The sequence below is a fragment of the Neomonachus schauinslandi genome, chromosome 6 (assembly GCF_002201575.2).
Source record: "Neomonachus schauinslandi chromosome 6, ASM220157v2, whole genome shotgun sequence".
Classification (NCBI taxonomy): domain Eukaryota; kingdom Metazoa; phylum Chordata; class Mammalia; order Carnivora; family Phocidae; genus Neomonachus; species Neomonachus schauinslandi.
The window spans coordinates 27,084,417-27,105,541 of NC_058408.1; the positions used below are offsets into that span (position 1 = coordinate 27,084,417).

Consider the following 21,125-nt stretch of genomic DNA (forward strand, 5'->3'; position numbering starts at 1 on the left):
CAGGTGGCCCAATCAGGGATACTTTTAGATCAGAGAGAGATGATATAAAAGATGGAAACACTATGTAAAATTAGATTGCTACCCACTTGGTTATCATTTTATTATCCATAAATCAAAGGTCCTGCAAAGGAAAACAGTACAGTGGTTCTCTCTTCTCCACAATTTCGGTTACCGGTAGTCACTGCTATCTGGAACCGGATGATCCCCTGGACATATTGCCAGGTCAGTGGGTAGCCTAACACTGTCATAGTGTCTACATCATGTGCTATTTTGCATCTGGAAAACATGGGATTCATGTTTCACTTCATCCCATCATGTAGGCATTTTATCATCTCACATCATCAGGAGAAGGGTGGACACAGCACAATAATTTTAGAGAGAGAGAGACCACATTCACACAACTTTTATTTTAGTGTATTGGTATAGTCTGTTTTATTATTGTTGATTTTTTACTATGCCTAACTTAACGATTAAACTTCATGATACATATGTATAGTAAAAAACATGGCATAAATAGTATTATTATTCATTTATCCATGGTTTCAGGCATCCCCTGGGGGCCTTGGAACATAAGCCCCCGGGATAAGGGGGAAGTACTGTGTCATCAAAAATAGTTTGGACATTCACGGAAGTTGATAGTTCCTCATTCTCCTCTGAACCACTAAGATAAGTATGCCAAAATCAACTAGAAGCACAATTACTAAACTGAACACTCAGCACCCGCGAGCTGGTGAAAAGTCAGCAGAAGAGAAAGAGGGGAAATGATGACTACTGGGACTTCCCATACGATCCTTTGCAATTTCCCTCACAACGTCCAACTCCTAGTGACCACAAGTTCCTTCCACTGCATTGTCCTGCACTGCAAGAAGTAGAGGAGAACCACCTCAAGGGTGATGATAGGCCCCATTATGATGCAGAGAATGCTGAGGTCAGTGGATCGCAGGGCTCAGCGATTCTCCCCACAGCCATGGTCCGGGGGAAAAGGCCGTTGTGGACAATGGACGTGAAGAAATTTGAAGCCCCCTTGGGGTTTATCGAAGCGAGAGGGTTCCTGAATACCCGGCAGGTAAAACATACCTCCCGCAACCAGCTCCTTAATTTGGAAATGTGGAATCCGGTCAATCTGCCGGATCTCGGGAGACTGGAGCAGAATCTGATCTCAGCCAATCACGCGGCAAGAGAACTGTATACCCCGCCCCTCCCTGCCGGACCCCACCCTGCCCCACCTTTTCTCTCTGCCTTTCTCTAAGTGGGCGGAAGCCCGGCACCCAGGTACCTGAAGGTCACGTGACGCCTCCTCCCCACGTGACGCAGCCCGGTGCAGGGAGGAGGGCGGGCCTCGAGTTGCATTACGTCATCACGTCGCGCGGCCGCGGAGGCGAGATCCTGGAAGACCACGGTGACGGCTCCACAGCCTTCGGGTCGGGGCGGCGGCGGCGGCGCTTAGGCTCCTCCTGAGCCGCCTGCTGGCCCCGCGCCCCACCCAATTCCCACGGGCGGGGAACAGGCACCGCGTGGCTGAGTGGGCCCGCGAGCGGAGGTGAGTCGCAGGAGGCGGTGGCGGGCAGCTCTGCTCTTCCCTTCCTAGCTCCCGGCTCCCAGTTACGGCCCTTCCCCCATCCATCGACTCCCTCCGGGGTGGAACGCCGAGACGCCGGTGAGCGGAGGGAGGCTTGCGGGGCCGGGGGCGCTCCTGGCCTGGAGCGGGCCCTCCTCTCATCCCCTCCCTGACCGCGCCCCTCCAGGACCTCCACCTGGAGCTGCCCGCGCTGTTCCCGGTGTTGTCAGGAGGGGAGACTGTCTTTCTTTCTCCCACCTGGAATTCCTCCCCTTCTCCCACCTGGAATTTAGTCTTTCTAGAATTTGACACCTTTCCGCTCTCGCCCCCTCCCCGAATCTTCCGTGGTGGAACCCCTCTATTCAGATGTTTACGGAAGTTCCAAAAATGTGAGAGTGAAAGATAGGGCTGAGATTTTGCTTGATGAGGCAGGAGTCCCCAAGGAGGAAGACTACACTGAATTAAGGTTACAGTCGGTTTTGACACTGAAACTGTAAAACCCAGTCCTAGGCTGAGCCCTGTGGTAACTCCTCAAAAAATCTTCACAGTAAATGGGCATCTGTTCAGACTTTCTTACATCTTCAGAATTGGAAGTAAATAGACTTAAGGAAGATCTTTTTGAAAAACGTCATATGCTTTGGTGAATCACCTCCTATTCTGTAAAATGGATGTTGCAGGTTGTTGGAGAGATTATATCTAGAGTGCTTATAAAAGAATAATGCTAACTGTATATAGAAGTAGATGAGAATTTAGGATCTCGTTCGTGCTATTCAAAAATTACGGTTGTGAGTTGTGGACTCTTGAAGATCATTGTTTGATTTTTTTCCCCCCTTAGATTATTTCAGAAGATTATAGATTCCAAATAAGACTTTCTTAATAACCATCCCATTTCATTCCCCAGAAATTGTCCTTGAAACAAAAAAAGAAAAAAAAAGGCACTAAAGCCTGTCAATAATCAAGAGAGTAAAAAAGTACATTGGGTTTTTTAAATATGTAATGTATTACTGAGTTTTTTTAATTGATACATACAAGTGAACTTTGCAAGTGATTGGCTATGGCAGTAAAATCAGTAGTGGAATTTTAATAGGTTTCTATCCTAATAATTAGGCTCTTAGTTTCAGTGTAGAGGAATTACTACTGGATGTTTACTACTAATGTAGAGTAGGAATACCCTTCCGTAGAAGAGCTTCAATAACTTAATCACGTGAAAGTCCATAGGTAAGCTTGCAGTGTTTGCATTATTCAGGGTAGGTATTGGGTCCTCATTTGAAATGTCATTTTTAAGAAGAAATCCAGAGATATTTGGAAGTCATAATAATTCTTTGCTTACTTCTTTAGAAAAAAGTTCATTTTCACTGCCTCTGGCCTTTATTGCTCTAAGTTGAATACAGAATTTTTCTTTTCTTACATTTGATTTCTAAACATTTAAGGTACACCTGCTAGGATAGGAAAAAACATATAAAACAGAATCCTATCCTCTAAATACCTACTTAATCTATTTATGGATATTCAGTAATAGTGATATCACACCTTTAGGAAATTTTATCTTTTCATTTTATCATTTGAGACTGACAGCATTGTGAAGATATGCAAGGTATGTGTGGTTTTTTTTCTATTTACAGTACAGTTGAGTATTGATTATAATAAATGTCAAGTGGCAGGGGAATTCGATATTGGAATTTGGAGGAAGAAGAGATTGTTTTTACTTGGGTTTGTGGTTAGATTGTTGTGGTAAGACCAGTAATAGGAGTACTCTCTACTTGTGTTTGGGTCTGAGGAAGCCTCCTTATTTGTATAGGTAATTGAATATGTTTAATTTTCCTCATCCTTCAAGTGTGCTCTGGGTTTTTTTCTCTTGTACTTGCAGAATCCAAGGACCCCTTTCATTCTTTCTCCGTATTGCTTGATGGGAGGCATTATGGCCCCCAAAGACATAATGACAAATACTCACGCTAAATCCATCCTCAATTCGATGAACTCTCTCCGGAAGAGCAATACCCTCTGTGATGTGACTTTGAGAGTAGAGCAGAAAGACTTCCCTGCCCATCGGATTGTGCTAGCTGCCTGTAGCGATTACTTCTGCGCCATGTTCACTAGTGAGGTAAGTGGTAAGTTAATGCCTCACAAATGAAATTCACACTTGTAACCTTGTAGTTGTCTCATTTCATTGAATAAAATAGTAAAAGTTTGATATAATGGTGAATTTCTGTAGTATGGTGGTTCAGTGGAGAGACTCTGGTCAAAATCTGCCTTTAGACTATGTCTTAGTTTCCTCATCTCTAAATTAGGGGTACTAGCAATTGCAGTCACATATGGTTATTGTGACAATTATTTGAGAAAATCACATATGAAGTGTTTAGAACAGTGTCTGGCATGTGGTAAAACACAAATGTCAGCTACTGGATTTTACTTACTTTTAAAATTTGTTTTCCTGGGTTTTTTTTTTTCCTTCTAAAGTCTAAGATTTTAAAGTGAATTCTAGGAAGATAAGGGGGAGGGAGGGAAAGAAGAGTAGGATTCAGTCCTCATCCAACTCCACTTAATAATATATGAAGAAAATCAACATTCATTCTGCCAATGTAGGTTTAGAGTAATTTCATATGAGAAAAGGAGGACTTAATAAATGACTTCATGACTGTATAGGTATATGGAGTATAACTTGGAAAAAGATGCTGACTGTGGAGTATAAGCAGTTAAAGGGACTAAGGAAAAGGGTGATTCGACAAGAAAAAAGGTGCTTGTAGGTATTAAGAAAGACTGCTTCAGGGGCGCCTGGGTGGCTCAGTCATTAAGCGTCTGCCTTCAGCTTAGGTCATGATCCCAGGGTCCTGGGATTGAGCCCCGCATTGGGCTCCCTGCTCGGCGAGAAGCCTGTTTCTCCCTCTCCCATTGCTTGTGTTCCCTCTCTCACTGTGTCTCTCTCTGTCAAAAAAAAAAAAAAAAAGAAAGACTGCTTGGGTGCCTGGGTGGCTCAGTTGGCTAGGTGTCTGCCTTCGGCTCAGGTCATGATCCCGGGGTCCTGGGATCGAGCCCCGCATCAGGCTCCCTGCTCAGCGGGGAGCCTGCTTCTCCCTCTGCCTCTGCCCTACCTCTCCCTGTGCGGCTCTCTCTCCCCCTCTCTCTTTCTCTGTCAAATAAGTAAAATCTTTTAAAAAGAGAGAGAAGAATGAAAGAGACTGCTTTAGGGGCACCTGGGTGGCTCAGCTGGTTGTGTCCAACTCTTGGTTTCAGCTCAGGTTGTGATATCATGGGTATGAGATAGAGTCTGCCTCCCCTCCTGCTCCCCTCCACTCAGCTGGGAGTCTGCTTGAAGAATCTCTCCCTCTGCCCCTCCCCTCCTCAAATAAATAAATCTTTAAAAAAAAGACTGCTTTAGTAATTGGCAGAATACTTAAAATGAAGAGTAGGGCTGTTGAATATATTGTGAAGTGCTCTTAGAAAGCCAGACAGCAGAGAGCACTGCAGCTTTTTTATTTTTCAAAAATCTCAAGTCTGATTTTTAAATTTTAAATCAATTATCTTGAATTTTTTTTAAAGATTTACTTATTTTAGAGTGAAAGAGAGAGTGCAAGAGCAGGGTGCAGGGGGCGGGTAAAGGCAGAGGGAGAAGGGAAGCCTGAGCGTGGAGTCTGTCGCAGGGCTCTATCTCACAACCCTGAGATCATGACCTGAGCCAAAATCAAGAAATCAGAAGTTGGATGCTTAACCTACGAGCCACCCAGGCTCTTGAATTTTTTTAAGCTTGAGTGAGAGTACACCAATGTGTATTATATCATGTATCTCTGCTTATACATATGCCTGAAATATCTCATTATGTTAACATTATTTTTAAAAAACGCTATTTTCAAAAAAAATTTTTTAAGAGAGCACACGAGCAGGGATCGGGGAGGGGGCAGAGGGACGGAGAGAGAGAATCTTAAGCAGGCTACATGTCTAGCGGGGAGCCTGATGCAGGGCTCAGTCTCACGACCCTGAGATCATGACCTGAGCCGAAATCAACAGTCGTAGGCTTAACTAACTGACTCACCCAGGCACTCATTTAAAAATTAAAAAGGGGGGGGGGTTACCCAGGTGGCTCAGTCGGTTAAGCGTCTGCCTTAGGCTCAGGTCATGATCCCCAGGTCCTGGGATCGAGCCCCACGTCGGGCTCCCTGCTCTGAGGGGAGTCTGCTTCTCCCTCTCCCCGCTGCTCATGCGTGCGCTCTCTCTCAATAAAATCTTAAAAAAAAAATTTTTTTTAACCATCAGTATTTAGTTAATCTCATCACCTTAGTGAAGATTTTGCCATTGGATCTGAATAGGAGAGTGATGGCTATATGTCATTCACCGTAGGGTTAGATGTTACCATCTCATTTTACAAATGAAGAAACAAGGTCTCAGATATTAAATGACTTGCCTTAGGTCACATGGCTTATAAATGCTAGAGATGGGGTTTATTCCTAAATTTTCTGACTCTAAACCTAAACAATATATGCCATATTCGAAAAGCTGTGAATATATGCTATATTGCTTTATACAAATCTTTTTTTTTTTTTAAGATTTTATTTATTTGCGAGAGAGAGAATGAGAGACAGAGAGCATGAGAAGGAGGAGGGTCAGAAGGAGAAACAGACTCCCTGCTGAGCAGGGAGCCCGATGCGGGACTCGATCCTGGGACTCCCGGATCATGACCTGAGCCGAAGGCAGTCGCTTAACCAACTGAGCCACCCAGGTGCCCCGCTTTATACAAAATTTTTTTTTTTAGGTATTTTTTTTTATTCTTATGTTAATCCCCATACATTACGTCGTTAGTTTTAGATGAAGTGTTCCATGATTCATTGTTTGTGCATAACACCCAGTGCTCCATGCAGAATGTGCCCTCCTCAATACCCACCACCAGGCTAACCCATCCTCCCACCCCCGTCCCCTCTAGAACCCTCAGTTTGTTTTTCAGAGTCCATCGTCTCTCATGGTTCGTCTACCCCTCCGATTTCCCCCGCTTCAGTCTTCCCCTCCCGCTACCTTCTTCTTCTTTTTTTTTTCTTAACATATATTGCATTATTTGTTTCAGAGGTACAGATCTGAGATTCAACAGTCTTACACAATTCACAGCGCTTACCAGAGCACATACCCTCCTCAGTGTCTATCACCCAGTCACCCCATCCCTCCCACCCCACCCCCCACTCCAGCAACCCTCAGTTTGTTTCCTGCGATTAAGAATTCCTCATATCAATGAGATCATATGACACATGTCTTTCTCTCGCTTTATACAAATTTTAACTACTGTGCTTCTTCAGCCTCTGATACGTGGATTTTTTTATATTCTATAATTTCAAAGCCAAAAGAGTTTATGATGCTCTGAGCCAATGCTCGGTCACATGGCTGGTAGGAAAAACATGGAAACCTGACAGATCATTCCTACTAATTCAGGCTAATTTTAAAATGCTCTTGTGTAATATAACATCATAGATCATGTCCTATATTGTCCTCCAGAAAAACTATCTGCCCGAGAGCATCAGAAGCAGTTGGCATTTAACTGGGTAGGGAAGGTTCTCTCAGCAGCTGCTGAGCATGAAGTACTAATGGATCAGGACTGCTCACTACTAATTATATATTGTACATCCTGTTCTTTGTCAGCTTGAGGAAAATTAGTCTGTCTTTACTCTCTCTGCACATTGAAATTGGTATGGAGTTCTATAAAAGAATTCTTTTTTCTCATCAGGGATTATTTTATAGTCTTTCTTTAAAAACTGGTATTAGGCAAGAAAATGCCAGATGGTTTTGTCTTTATTTTTAAGAGTAATTGATACAAAGGAGAGGGTCCAGAGATCTGGGTCCTAGGCTCAGTTCTCTTAGCAATGCTGCGTGAACCATGACAACCATCTAACTTCACTGGGTTGATCTTTAAAATAAAGTAGTTGAACTACATGGTTTCATTATTCTCTTCCGGCCCTGAAACGCTCCTCGAATGTGGCCCAATGGAAAGATCATTTGAGTGAGACGAAAGGACCTGAGTTTTAGCTGTCTCTTACTAGTTAAGATACCTTTGTTAAGTCACATAACTTCTTTGAATGGGAATAATACCAGACCTCTAAATCCTTACCCCAGGTTGCTGTGAGAATTAGGTGAAATAATAGTAAATAAGAAGCACTTGGAAAAATTATAAAGCAAATATAAATGTGAAATGATACTATAAGTTGCTCTGAGTCAATAAATAGTGAAATATTTTCATATTTAAAAAATAGTTATTTGATGAGAATATGGTTTGTTGAATAAGAAATTTCTGGAATAGATGTACTTACATATTTCTGTTTGCAAATATCTTTACTATGTGCAATGTTAATAAAACATTTTTCCAAAATGATGTACTAGTGACATTTTTAATGTTAGGGATTGATTTTGTTATTGGCCTTGGTAGAGAATACTTTTTTATTATTATTTTGGGCTGATGGAGAAATCAAAGCTGATAAAGACATTTAGTTTGTAATGAAAGTGCACTGGAGTTTTGTGAATAATTTGAATTTCTAACTAAGGTTCAGATGTAATAAAAGTTTCATAAGGCAATCAATTTTCAGGTAGTTTACTGTTCTGTAAAACTGAAGATTTCCACTCTTAGTCAACAGTTTTCTATGATTATCTGGCCTCTTCGATACCCATTACTCTAAGGATATATTCTGGACTAAATAAGCCACTAACAATTCAGTAATCCTGAAATAGACTCGATCCATTATCTTGAAAAAGTATCAAACAGGGGTGCCTGGGTGGCTCAGTCGTTAAGCGTCTGCCTTCAGTTCAGGTCATGATCTCATGGTCCTGGGATCAAGCCCCGCATCAGGCTCCCTGCTCAGCGGGAAGCCTGCTTCTCCCTCTCTCACTCCTCCTGCTTGTGTTCCCTCTCTCACTGTCTCTCTCTGTCAAATAAATAAATAAAATCTTTAAAAAGAAAAAGTATCAAACTAGTTATGTTCAGTGTCACAGTAGAAGGCCCCTTAAGATGACTTGCATGTTTCGTCATTGCCAAATGTAGTCTAAGGACAAATAGAACAATACTGAGTAATCTTGGAGGGTCTGGAGCTGTAAGCCACGGGGTCCTCTACAAGCATGAAATTTCGTTGAAATTTTGTGTTTTAAAAGCTGAGGGATACCAGTAGTATGTTCATGGAATTTTTGCATTCTATTCTGTAATAGGTCTATGTTTTATTATGAAAGCAGAGTTTTAAATTATTCACTGGTAAAATTGATATTCCAAGGTGTCACCTCATTGTGTGCTCTTGGGTTACATACAGCTGCCCCCAATTTGAAAAGCTACAAATATATGCCATATTTGCTTTATATAAATCAAACAAATTAGACCATAATTTTTTAAAGCTGTGTATTCAATTAATATTAACATCCCTTCAAGCTCTTGGATATGAGATTCTGCCTTCATCTTGTGGAATTATAACCACCATTATTTCATACCCTTTGAATTTTCAGCTTTCAGAGAAGGGGAAACCTTATGTTGATATTCAAGGTTTAACTGCTTCTACCATGGAAATTCTGTTGGACTTTGTGTACACTGAAACCGTACATGTGACAGTGGAGAATGTGCAGGAACTGCTCCCTGCAGCCTGTCTGCTCCAGCTGAAAGGTACGGATGTTAAAGTTGCTGTCGTGCCAAGGTAGCCTTGGAAATGTTTAAAATTAGTGATGTAAACGTAATCCTAAAAATTATGGAGACAGACCATGGGCACTCATGTTTACTGCCTGGGCACAGAAGATCAGATTTCAATCGCAATATCAAAGAGCCTCTCCACATGTGAGTGTTTGGCTCTTCAGAAGAGAGCATTTACACCTTTTATGTTTTTTGAAAAATAGAAGAGGGGATTATAGATGCATTTTCTTACATATATATACACAGTAACTCTACAGGGAAACACAGGAGACTGATATTATTCATAGGCTACATGGAAAGGAACTAGATGGCCAGGTGGATAGGGAGCCTGGGGGATTATTCATGGGAAACCCTTTTGTACTTCTAATTTTTCAATCATGTAAATTATCTGTTGAAAATTTAAATTGACATACAAAAATGAAAGTATATAGTGTTTTCACAAGATTAAATATTGCTGATCCCAGTCCATCTTTCTTAACCTGCTCTGATGTTTCTATGATTTTCAGTTTTTCCAAACACATGGTTGAAAATTTTCACTTTTTAATACATGATTGAAAACAGTGTGAAGCTTTTGCATTAGTGCACAGCTGTAAAGTTAGATTTATACTCTGCACTTGTCAATTAGAGAAATAAGAGATTGGTGTTAGTATCTTTTTTCCCTCATAGGAGTCTGTCAGTAAGTTTGCATATGGAGTAGAAATTTAGGTACATTATGTTAAATTGTGATTGGTTTTATAAAAGCTTGATTCCCAAGAGTTTTATAGGTATTTTTGTTTAATTGTGCCAGTGTCCATCGAAACAATTTGTCTTGCTATACTTATTTTAAAGCTGAAACAGACACATAGCTGTAAAGGCCTTCTTTGAAGGTCACATAGCACATAAGACAGAAATTGCATTTGAATTTCTTAAGCAAAAAATTTCTAATCTGATCACCAGGTGTTGAGCCAGGATTCCTCTGTTACCGTGTAGAGAAGACATCTCAATCCAAGAATGTAGACCAGTTCACACCTGGTCAAGTACCGTGAAGTGTTCATTGTCTGTGTTTGTCCTAGGTGTGAAGCAAGCCTGCTGTGAGTTCTTAGAAAGTCAGTTGGACCCCTCCAATTGCCTGGGTATCAGGGATTTTGCTGAAACTCACAATTGTGTTGACCTGATGCAAGCAGCTGAGGTTTTTAGCCAGAAGCATTTTCCTGAAGTGGTACAGCATGAAGAATTCATTCTTCTAAGTCAAGGAGAGGTGGAAAAGTTAATCAAGTGTGATGAAATTCAGGTACAAATTTGGCTTGGTATTCGGGTTTCTTTAAGACTGGGCCATTACAGAACTTGGGAAAAACAAGGTGGAATTACTGTGTTTTTGTACCAGGGCGTCTTAATCAAATGTCAATATTGGCTCCAAAGATTTCACTCAATGCCCTGAAATTATATGCCAAATTTATTTGCAGTTTTATGGGAGGGAGTGAGCCATCTTCCTCAGTGTATGATCCCAGTGGTTAAGAGTCACTATTTTTTTTTTTTTAATGTTTCTCTGATGTCTTACAACTGACTATTTTTTTTTATTTTTTTATTTTTTTTTATTTTTTTTTTTTTTAAAGATTTTATTTATTTATTTGAGAGAGAGAATGAGAGAGAGAGAGAGCACATGAGAGGGGGGAGGGTCAGAGGGAGAAGCAGACTCCCCGCTGAGCAGGGAGCCCGATGTGGGACTCGATCCCGGGACTCCAGGATCATGACCTGAGCCGAAGGCAGTCGCTCAACCAACTGAGCCACCCAGGCACCCCTTGACTATTTTTTTTTAAAGATTTTATTTATTTGACAGAGAGAGACATCAAGAGAGGGAACACAAGCAGGGGGAGTGGGAGAGGGAGAAGCAGGCTTCCTGCTGAGTAGAGAGCCCAATGCGGGGCTCGATCCCAGGACCCTGGGATCATGACCCGAGCTGAAGGCAGACGCTTAACGACTGAGCCACCCAGGCGCCCCGACTCTTTATTTTTTAAGATTTTATTTATTTATTTGCCAGAGAGCGAGAGAGAGAAAGAGAGAGCACAAGCAGGGGGAGCAGCAGGCAGAGGGAGAAGCAGGCTCCCCGCTGAGCAGGGAGCCTCATGTGGGGCTCGATCCCAGGACCCTGGGATCACAACCCAAGCCAAAGGCAGACGCTTAACCAACTGAGCCATCCAGGTGTCCCAAGAGTCACTATTAAAGAGTGTGTGGAATAAGCAGAAATTGGAAATAAAGTAGATTTCTGTAGAACACTTCTCTATTACTCATTCACTCATTTTACAAACATTTATTGAGAGTTTCTACTCTACAGCAGTAGATATTCTCAAACTATATTTGCCAGGTGCTATGGATCCAAAAGTGAGGAAGATACAGTTTTCAGTAATTCACAGTGTATAGTGGTAGAGACAGACAAAAAGACAAAACTTAGTATAATGAGAATAATGAACTTATTCAAAGTGAAGAAATTAGAAAAAAGAATTAAACCTTCTAAGTTAAAATTAGATCAAAAAGGAAGTGGATCAGAAAGGAAGTGAAAAAAGGTTGGTGATCAAAGCAGGAGGCAGATGATAAGTGCCTAATGGGGGTATGAGGGAGTGGGAAGAAGGGACATATAAACTCCCCTTGAGGGAGTTGTTTTTCACCTAGCAGAGGGGAAACTACCTGTGGGCGGGCAAGGGTTCAGTGACTTACCCCAGCAAGAAGGATCTTAGTAAATCCTAATGCTAAATCATGGTGCCAGTAGTTTAGCAGAGTTTTTATTGCATAGAGATCTGTAGTTAGGCTGACAATTGGAGTGAGAAGTCCAATATAGGGCTATAGATGTCTCTGAAGCCCAAGGCATTAATTCCCAGAGGTCGAATTCTCTGGTTAGTAGCCCCTAGAAAATGCCTAGCAGAGCCAAGTGGTAGGATAAAAGTCCATCTGTTAGGTTTTGTTTTCTCCAGTCAGGAGAAATCCGATTCTCTAGGAAGGCTAAGAGTTCATTTTTTCCTCTCACTCTCCTTAGATAATAATAAAAAATGAATTTTGAATTAGTGGATTCCCAGAAGTTAGTGGCACCTCATTTTAATATTAAAAAGAATCAAAGTCTGATGAATTTTCTAAGTGCTATAGAAGGAATTTGCTAAAGAAATCCTATAATACAGTTTTGTAAATGCAATGATAACTAATTTATTTTATTAAAACTAGCATTTTTATGTAATGTAATAGTCTTCAGAATGTTTCTTATCAAAATTTTAGCCAACTTTTTCTTTTTGTCTTTCCCTACTGACTTTTTTTTGAAGATTTTTATTTATTTATTTGACATAGAGAAAGAGAGATAACAAGTAGGCAGGCAGGCAGAGGGAGAAGCAGGCTCCCTGCTGAGCATGGAGCCCGATGTGGGGCTCAATTCCAAGACGCTGGGATCCTGACCTGAGCTGAAGGCAGATGCTTAACCCACTGAGCCACCCGGGTGCCCCTCCCTACTGACTTTTCTGAGGGAAAATTGATTAGGGCACATTGGTGACATTGTTTCCAACTAAAGAGGAATCATTTTACAGTTTGACATGGTGTCATATTAGTCCAGAGAAGCTGCTGTTACAAATGTTACTGAGCCAAGTATTTGCTAAAGTTTTGTTCTCACTCTTGCTGTGGTAGGACATTGTGTCCATGCACTAGAATGCCAGGTATAGACAAATGGCACATTCTTCAGACTTGGGAAACTGGTAACTTGCTAGAGTATCTTGATTTTTCTTGATTTATCCATATATTAGAAAATATAGTAGGGCGCCTGGGTGGCTCAGTCGGTTAAGCGACTGCCTTCGGCTCAGGTCATGATCCTGGAGTCCCGGGATCGAGTCCCGCATCGGGCTCCCTGCTCAGCGGGGAGTCTGCTTCTCCCTCTGACCCTCCTCCCTCTCATGCTCTCTGTCTCTCATTCTCTCTCGCAAATAAATAAATAAAATCTTTAAAATATATATATATATAGTAAATAGAATGAGTACTATAGACTTGAAGTTCACTGCACATAATAATAAAAGAGCTAAAACTTACTCAGCATTTACTATTGGTTTCTTCATTAAATATTTATTGGGCGCTTAATGGTGTGTCCAGAACAGTTCCATGTGCCAGCAATCCGATTAGACAAAAAAGATAAAAAATCCCTGTACCCTGGACTTCTCATTTTAATTGTACTGTTCTTGGTATATCTTATCTAATGTAGTTCTCAAAAGTGTCTCCATTTTTCAGAGGAAGAAACTGAGGCTTTGAGGATACCCATCATATGAGAGCTAGTAAGTGGTAGAACCAGGCCTCATATCTGGGCAAACTGGCTCCAGATTGTTCTGTTCCAAGAAACTATGAGCAGGTTGCCTAGTTAGTTTCTCATTGACCAAATCAGCAAGCAGTTACAGCAATCATTTATTTTAGAACTATGTGAACTTTGGAATAAAATTAAATGGAACAGGGAGAGCAAAAGACTAACTTTTTTATTCAGAAACTGAGACGACAAGAGTTTAAGAACTCTTTTGTATAGTCTTCCTTCAGCCTCTGTCAAGACTGTCTTTTTTTCTGGAAAGACAGCAGATGGCACATTTTTTTCTCTTCCATATACCAGCCAGAAAGAAGAACCAGATGTTTTACTCCCCAACTAATACTTCCTCTTAATTATATAAAACGATAATATTTAACACAGTGGGAAACAGTATATTGTACTGGTTAAAACAACATGGGCCTTAGGGGCACCTCGGTGGCTCAGTTGGTTAAGTGGCTGCCTTCAGCTCAGGTCGTGATCCCAGGGTCCTGGGATCAAGCCCCACGTCCGGCTCCCTGCTCAGTGGTGAGCCTGCTTCTCCCTCTCCCTCTGCCTGCCACTCTGCCTACTTGTGCTCTCTCTCTATCCCTCTGTCAAATAAGTGAATAAAATCATAAAAAAAACAAAACAAAACCCATGGGCTTTAGAATCATCCTGGGATTTATCTTGGCCATGTGACACACGTTAACCTAACCACTAATCTTCAGTTTCCTCTTCTGTAGATAATAGTCATGCTTAGTGCATAGGGCCATTCTGATCATTAAATATCAGTGCCTGATACATAAATAGTTCTCTGTGAAAATTTATTATGGGGAAATTTTTCTCCATAGTGAAGCATTAATGTAGGGGTTTTTTCCTCCCAGTTTAGCTGTTTCTCTGCAATGCTAGTTTATTCTGTCTTCAGTAAGATCAAGGATCTCTGCTCATGATTGAAAAACCCTATTATAAATTGATAAATCTAATTTAAACCTAAATATATCAGAGCCTGGCATGTAGCTGTTTACAACTATTAGCTTGTCATTCTTATCTTTAAAAAAATTTTTTCTTAATTGTGGACAGCCTTCTGCACACTCCTCTGCATCTAATCCATCAGTCGGCTGGGTTAGTGTGACCTCCCATAAATTTGTTGCATAAATTTCTATCACCACTGCCATAGTCTAAGCACCCATCGCTTTTTTTTTTTTTTTAATTTTATTCATTTATTTGACAGAGAGAAAGAGAGCACAAGCAGGGGGAGTGGGTGAAGCAGACTCCCCGCTGAGCAGGGAGCCTGATGCAGGGCCTGATCCCAGGACCCTGGGGATCACGATCTAAGCCGAAGGCAGACGCCCAATCAGCTGAGCCACCCAGGCACCCCGAAGCGCTCATCACCTTTTGCCTAATGTACCAGAGGAGCCTCTAACTGGTATCCCAGCTCTTGGTCCTTCTACACTGTTCTACCCATGGTAGTCAGGGTAATCTTTACAAACATCAGTATGATCATATCACAAGCTTGGTTGAAACCTTTTAGTGGTTTCCCATTGCTGTTAGAGTAAATTCCAGTCTTCTAATGCTCTCTCTGAGCTGGCCCTTGGTTACCTCTTCAGCTTGATCTTTTACCATTCTTCCCCTTTCTCATTCATTCTACTACACCAGCCTGTAGTCTGTTGATTTTTGCTCTAGGACAGTGCTGTCCAGGAGACCATCATGTGAAGATGGGGAGGATCGATAGTTATGCCGTCCGGTTTGCTAATCACCTGCCTTGTGGAGCTGTTGAGCACTTGAAATGTGGCTAGTGTGACTGAGAAGCTGAGTTTTTAATTTAACTTAATATTAATTAGTGTTAATATACATAGCCATACATGGCTAGTGGCTACCATATTGGACAGTACAGCTCTAGGGTTTTTGCATGTGCTCTTCTGTTTGCCTTGGAGTACTTTCTCACTCTTCCTGGCTAACTGCTACTCATCCATCAGATTGAAATGTATTTCTTCTACAGGGAGGCCTTTCTGACCCATCAGTCTGAATTAGAAAATCTCATGTTACTCTGTCTCATAGCCCCTGTACTTTTCCTACATGGTATATAATGACAAAGTGGGATTGTTCATTTTACTGTTATCTCTCCACATAAAAGCAAAGTTCATGTCTAATTTGTTACCAGTGTAAAACCAGCTTCCAGCCCTGGGCCTGGCACTTAGTAGGTTTTTGGTAAATCCAGTGAATGAATATTCTGAAACATTTTCTCTATTTTCAGTTCTTGGGAAAAGTTCACAGAATGATGTCTTTATCTAGGCACTGTCACATTCTGAAAAAGGTATCTCAGAACAGATACACTCCCCAGATGATTAATTATATATATCATCTCAAAGCACAGTGCCTGATAAATGGTAATTGTTCAGATGCTAATTAACAATTATTTGGAAACTGCAGCATTATAGCATAATGATGTAAGACAAGTTCCTGCCTCACAGGCTTGGATGGAGGAGTTGGGGAGCAATCATGGAGGTCATTAGCACTTAATGAACACAAGTTATTTTTATTTTTTACTTTTTTTGCTTTGCTAAAAATAATTTTTATTTATTTGTTTGTTTATTTATTTATTATGTTATGTTAGTCACCATACAGTACATCATTAGTTTTTGATGTAGTGTTTCATGATTCATTGTTTATGTATAACACCCAGTGTTATAGGCAATACGTGCCCTCCTTAATACCCATCACCGGGCAGGCCCATCCCCCCACCCCCACTCCCCTCTAAAACCCTCAGTTTGTTTCCTGGAGTCCATAGTCTCTCATGGTTCGTCTCCTCCAATCCCCCCACCCCTTCATTTTTCCCTTCCCTCTCCTAATGTCCTCCATGGTATTCCTTATGTTCCACAAATAAGTGAAACAATATGATCATTGACTTTCTCTGCTTGACTTATTTCACTTAGCATGATCTCCTCCAGTCCCATCCATGTTGATGTAAAAGTTGGGGATTCATCCTTTCTGATGGCTGAGTAATATTCCATTGAATATATGGACCACATCTTCTTTATCCACTCATCTGTTGAAGGGCATCTCGGCTCCTTCCACAGTTTGGCTATTGTGGACATTGCTGCTATGAACATTGGGGTGCATGTGGCCCTTCTTTTCACTACATCTGTATCTTTGGGGTAAATGCCCAGTAGTGCAATTGCTGGGTCATAGGGTAGCTCTATTTTTAACTTTTTGCGGAACCTCCACACTGTTTTCCAAAGTGGCTGTATCAACTTGCATTCTCACCAACAGTGTAAGACGGTTCCCCTTTCTCCACATCCTCTCCAACATTTGTTGTTTCTTTCCTTGAACACAAGTTATTTTTAGAGCCAATTTTGGGGGTGCCTGCCTGGTTCAGTTGGTAGAGCAAGCAGCTCTTGATCTCAGGGTCGTGAGTTCATGCCCCACATTGAGCATAGAGCTTACTTGAAAAAAAAAAAAAAAAACCAGTTTTGAAAAGGGCAACAGATTCCTCCTCCCCCTGTAAAGTTTCAAAAATGGCCAGAAAAAAAAATTCAGGAATGGAAAAACTTCCGAAGTAAAAGCCAACTTGTGACTAATGGTTTATTAGGCACTATCTCAGATTTTTTTACCCAATTTTACTGCAGCTCTTTAGCTGGTCTTAGTGAGTCGTGTGGGACAAGGGTTGTTTTCCCAAGAGCTTAGCTATTTCTGGAAGGGAGGAAATAATGGTGTAGGGGATGGGGAACAGGGAGGAGAAAGTAAGCACAGTTACTTTCTGAGATTGTGAGATAATTGGAAAAGCAGGGTTCCATGATGTGTAATTATACACTTATAGGTGGATTCTGAAGAGCCCGTCTTTGAAGCGGTCATCAACTGGGTGAAGCATGCCAAGAAGGAGCGAGAAGAATCCTTGCCTGACCTGCTACAGTACGTCCGGATGCCCCTGCTGACCCCCAGGTACATCACAGACGTAATAGATGCTGAGGTAAGGCATGCAAAACACACAGGATCCAAAACCTTGAATATCTCTTGGAACTTAGTATTGTGTACTCAAAATTGGTTATTTTAATATAGGCACAGAGCCTCCCAAGTTAGCCTATCTAGGAATGCCAGAGAGGATGGTGCTAGGTAGTCTCCACACAATTGCTTGGCAAGTCAGCCTTCTGGAAATGGAAATCTGTGGTTTAATTTTCTGTTTTCTTGTCTTTTTGTTTTATATGTCCTTATGTGTTTTACATAAGCAACATGAGATGATAAATGTCCCCTTCTCCATCAAACATAAGTTGTTCTAAATTGCCCGGAAAAAGATGCTTTGCTTATCAAGTCTATTTTTGACCTCTCGTGATATCAACATGAAAGTAGTTTGATGCATTTTAATATCAATTTGGGTTATACTGTGTTTATTTATAAAAGTGTTTTTCCAACCCAAGTTATTTGTGTGTGGTATGTTTTCATAATTTTTACCATATATATCACCGATTTACCCTGACCATACTTTGGGTGAATACTGCTGTTTAACATATAGATAAAGCCCAGGTCAGTGAATGCATTCCTTCTTTTGGCCCAGCCCCAGACCTCTTGGGGAGTTAACTACATACAGTTTTCCAGGTCATATTAGAAAAGTTGCAGGCTGGTTAGTGTCACGTGTCAAACTTTTTCTCATATTTGTAATTTCTAACAACTCATATAGCCGTTGTGTCTGTTCGTTATATTGTGATTCATAATGCAGACTCTCGAGTCCGATTCAGGAGACTGAAATCCCAATTCACCACTCACCCTGCAGTGAGGGAGCCTGGCCTCACTCCCCTTCTCCTTCTGAGCTCTTCTAGAGCTCCTCATTGGTTGAGCCCAGCCAGAAGCCAGAGGGCCTAGGGACCCTACGACATACTTCATGTAGGCCAGTCTCCTAAGCCAGCGAGCAGAGTGGAGAAGGATGGGGAGTGAATCTAGGGATGTGACGGAGAGATGGCCAGTACAGAGCTCTGTCAGGAGGAGACAGAGGCATCGTGACAGTGCTGTGAACCTTTGGGAAATTATTTCAGACAAGATTTACTTCTTCCTGTCATCCCAGGAATTAACAGAAGCCTTTTGGTTTTCCCTTAAAATTATTATTAGCTATTTCCTACTTGTGTTTGTGTAATCACTGGAAGGATGTACAAACAAAAATAGTTAATGCCTAGTGCTGAGGCGGATAGAGAATACTTCTCACTATATCTTTTTATGTCATTTGATTTTTGAACCATGTAATACTGTCTATTTTCTTAATTTGTGGAAACCCACTGCATAGTTATTACCAGCAGCCCTTCTGGAACTGGTTTTCTAGATCAAAAAGTTATTTCTTATGTGTGCCATTTATACTCGTATATTAAAGACATGGCCCCTGTGGCTCACTCTGCTCTCTGCTGTGTTTCAGCCTTTCATCCGCTGTAGTTTACAGTGCAGGGATCTAGTTGATGAAGCAAAGAAGTTTCATCTGAGGCCTGAACTGCGAAGTCAGATGCAGGGACCCAGGACGAGGGCTCGTCTAGGTAAGCTGGCATCTTGGCAGAAGGAAGGGATATATTTCAACTGCCCCATGCCAGGTGGCATGATGTAGTTGGAAAGAACATTCTGTAAGAAGTACAAAGACCTGTTCCAGACCTGTTTTTAACCTTTTAGTAATAGTGTCATCTTGGACAAGTCACTTCACCACCCTGAGCTTTCCTACAAACCAAGGATACCTTCCCTATCTATTTCACATAACTGTTTAGAGGATTAAGTGGAATAGAGTATGTAAAAACACTTTCTAAATTGTCAAGTATTAGGCAGTGTAAGTTATAATTTTATTTCACTGGGGCGCCTGGGTGGCTCAGTTGGTTAAGCGTCTGCCTTCAGCTCAGGTCATGATCCCAGGGTCCTGGGATCCAGCCCCTCATTGGGCTCCCTGCTCAGTGGAGAGCCTGCTTCTCCCTCTCCCTCTTCTTGCCACTCCCCCTGCTTGTGCTCCCTCTGTCTCTCTCTCTCAAATAAATAAATAGAATATTTTTTTAAAATAAATAATAGTTTTATTTCACTATTTTTGGAGTCTTATGAATTAGAAATTATTTCAAATGCCATGTAGTAGTTTGACATTCTGGAATGAAAAGAGGAAGGAAAAGCAGCAGTATGGTATAAAGTACGTGAGCGCAGCATAGTTGAAAGTACAGGGGTTTTGGTGGTGACATGCAGTAGTTCAGAGCCTTGACTCTGGAGCCAGACTGTGTGGGTGCAGATCCCAGCTTACCACTTACTAGGTATATTAACTTTGGCAGGAAACATCCGCTCTGTGTTTCAGTTGCCTCCTTTGTAAAGTGCGAATCATCACAGTTCTTACCTCCAAGGTTGTTATGAAGAGTAAATGAAGTAATTTATGTAAAAGGCTTAGGACAGTTCTTGGCACATGACAAGTGCTGTATACATTAGCTGTTATTTTAGCAAAGAGATTTAGGTTCAAATCACAGCTCCACCAGTGACCCGTTGTATGACCTTGGGTAAGATATCAATTTATCTGAGCCTGTGCTTCTGCCTCTAAAATGAAGATACTAGGGGCCCCTGGGTGGCTCAGTTGTTAAGCGTCTGCCTTCGGCTTAGGTCATGATCCCAGGGTCCTGGGATTGACCCTCCCATCGGATTCCCTGCTTAGCGGGAAGCCTGCTTCTCCCTCTCCCATTCCCCCTGCTTGTGTTCCCTCTCTCGCTGTGTCTCTGTCAAATAAATAAATAAAATCTTAAAAATAAAATAAAATGAGGATACTAATGTCTTATTTCAGTTGGTTGGTGTCGAGATTAAATTGGATAGTATATATAAGATGCCTGGCATTGTGGCTGACAGGTAGTAAGTACTCAGATATTACCTCACTTCCGTTTCCTGTCCTCTCTATTCCACTATTGGAGGTTATAAATGATCTATGGGGTGGTGTTCTCTTTTTGTTATTGTCTACTTTTATCTAACTGTGGACTCATGTATATGAAGGTGTTAATTGATAATTAAGCTGTTTACTGATCGCTTTAAGTAGAATGATGATTTGTCCCCTATATTTTTTTAATGGCATAAGTACTATATGTCAATGTAGGTCAGTGTAGAAATGTTAGAAATACAGAGAAGATCTTGAGAGATTAGAATGATTCTACATGCCCTTAGAGTTATGAGATTATTTTTCAGAAGCTCCAGTAAAAGAAATTCTGAAGCTGTCTCCAACTAGATTCTTATTTTAGCATCTCCTTGTCAGTGCCTTAGAAGTAAATTGTTCCGGGGCGCCTGGGTGGCTCAGTCATTAAGCGTCTGCCTTCAGCTCAGGTCATGATCCCAGGGTCCTGGGATCGAGCCCCGCATCGGGCTCTCCGCTCTGCGGGGGGCCTGCTTCTCCCTCTCCCACTTCCCCTGCTTGTGTTCCCTCTCTCGCTGTGTCTCTCTCTGTCAAAAAAAAAAAAAAAAAGTAAATTGTTCCTACCATCATGTCTTCTACCATTTCTCTTCACAGAGATAGCTAAACCAGCTACCAGAATAATGATTCTTCTGCATACAGCATTAGAAAACTAAATTTACAGCTACATAAAAATAGCATGCCAAATAATGGGTGGGGATTTTGTCTTAGTTATTTACCTTTTACCTATTACTTTTTCACAGAAGATGCAGTGGAAATTGCCATTTCTAATTTGTCA

The 21,125-nt window shown here is 41.4% G+C and overlaps 1 protein-coding gene across 2 annotated transcripts in view; it reads left to right on the forward strand.

Moving 5' to 3' along the window:
- Positions 1-997: 997 nt before the first annotated feature.
- KLHL12 (kelch like family member 12) overlaps positions 998-21,125 on the forward strand; it is a 31,496-nt gene continuing 11,368 nt past the window's right edge. The window contains exons 1-6 of one of the 2 annotated variants that reach the window (XM_044916338.1): positions 998-1,066; positions 3,426-3,659; positions 9,014-9,167; positions 10,244-10,461; positions 17,282-17,431; positions 18,860-18,974. In XM_044916338.1, coding sequence (XP_044772273.1) covers positions 998-1,066; positions 3,426-3,659; positions 9,014-9,167; positions 10,244-10,461; positions 17,282-17,431; positions 18,860-18,974 — 940 coding nt within the window. Of the gene's footprint in view, positions 1,067-1,410; positions 1,541-3,425; positions 3,660-9,013; positions 9,168-10,243; positions 10,462-17,281; positions 17,432-18,859; positions 18,975-21,125 lie in introns of those variants that run through there. The other variant, XM_021682461.2, reaches the window with a different exon arrangement.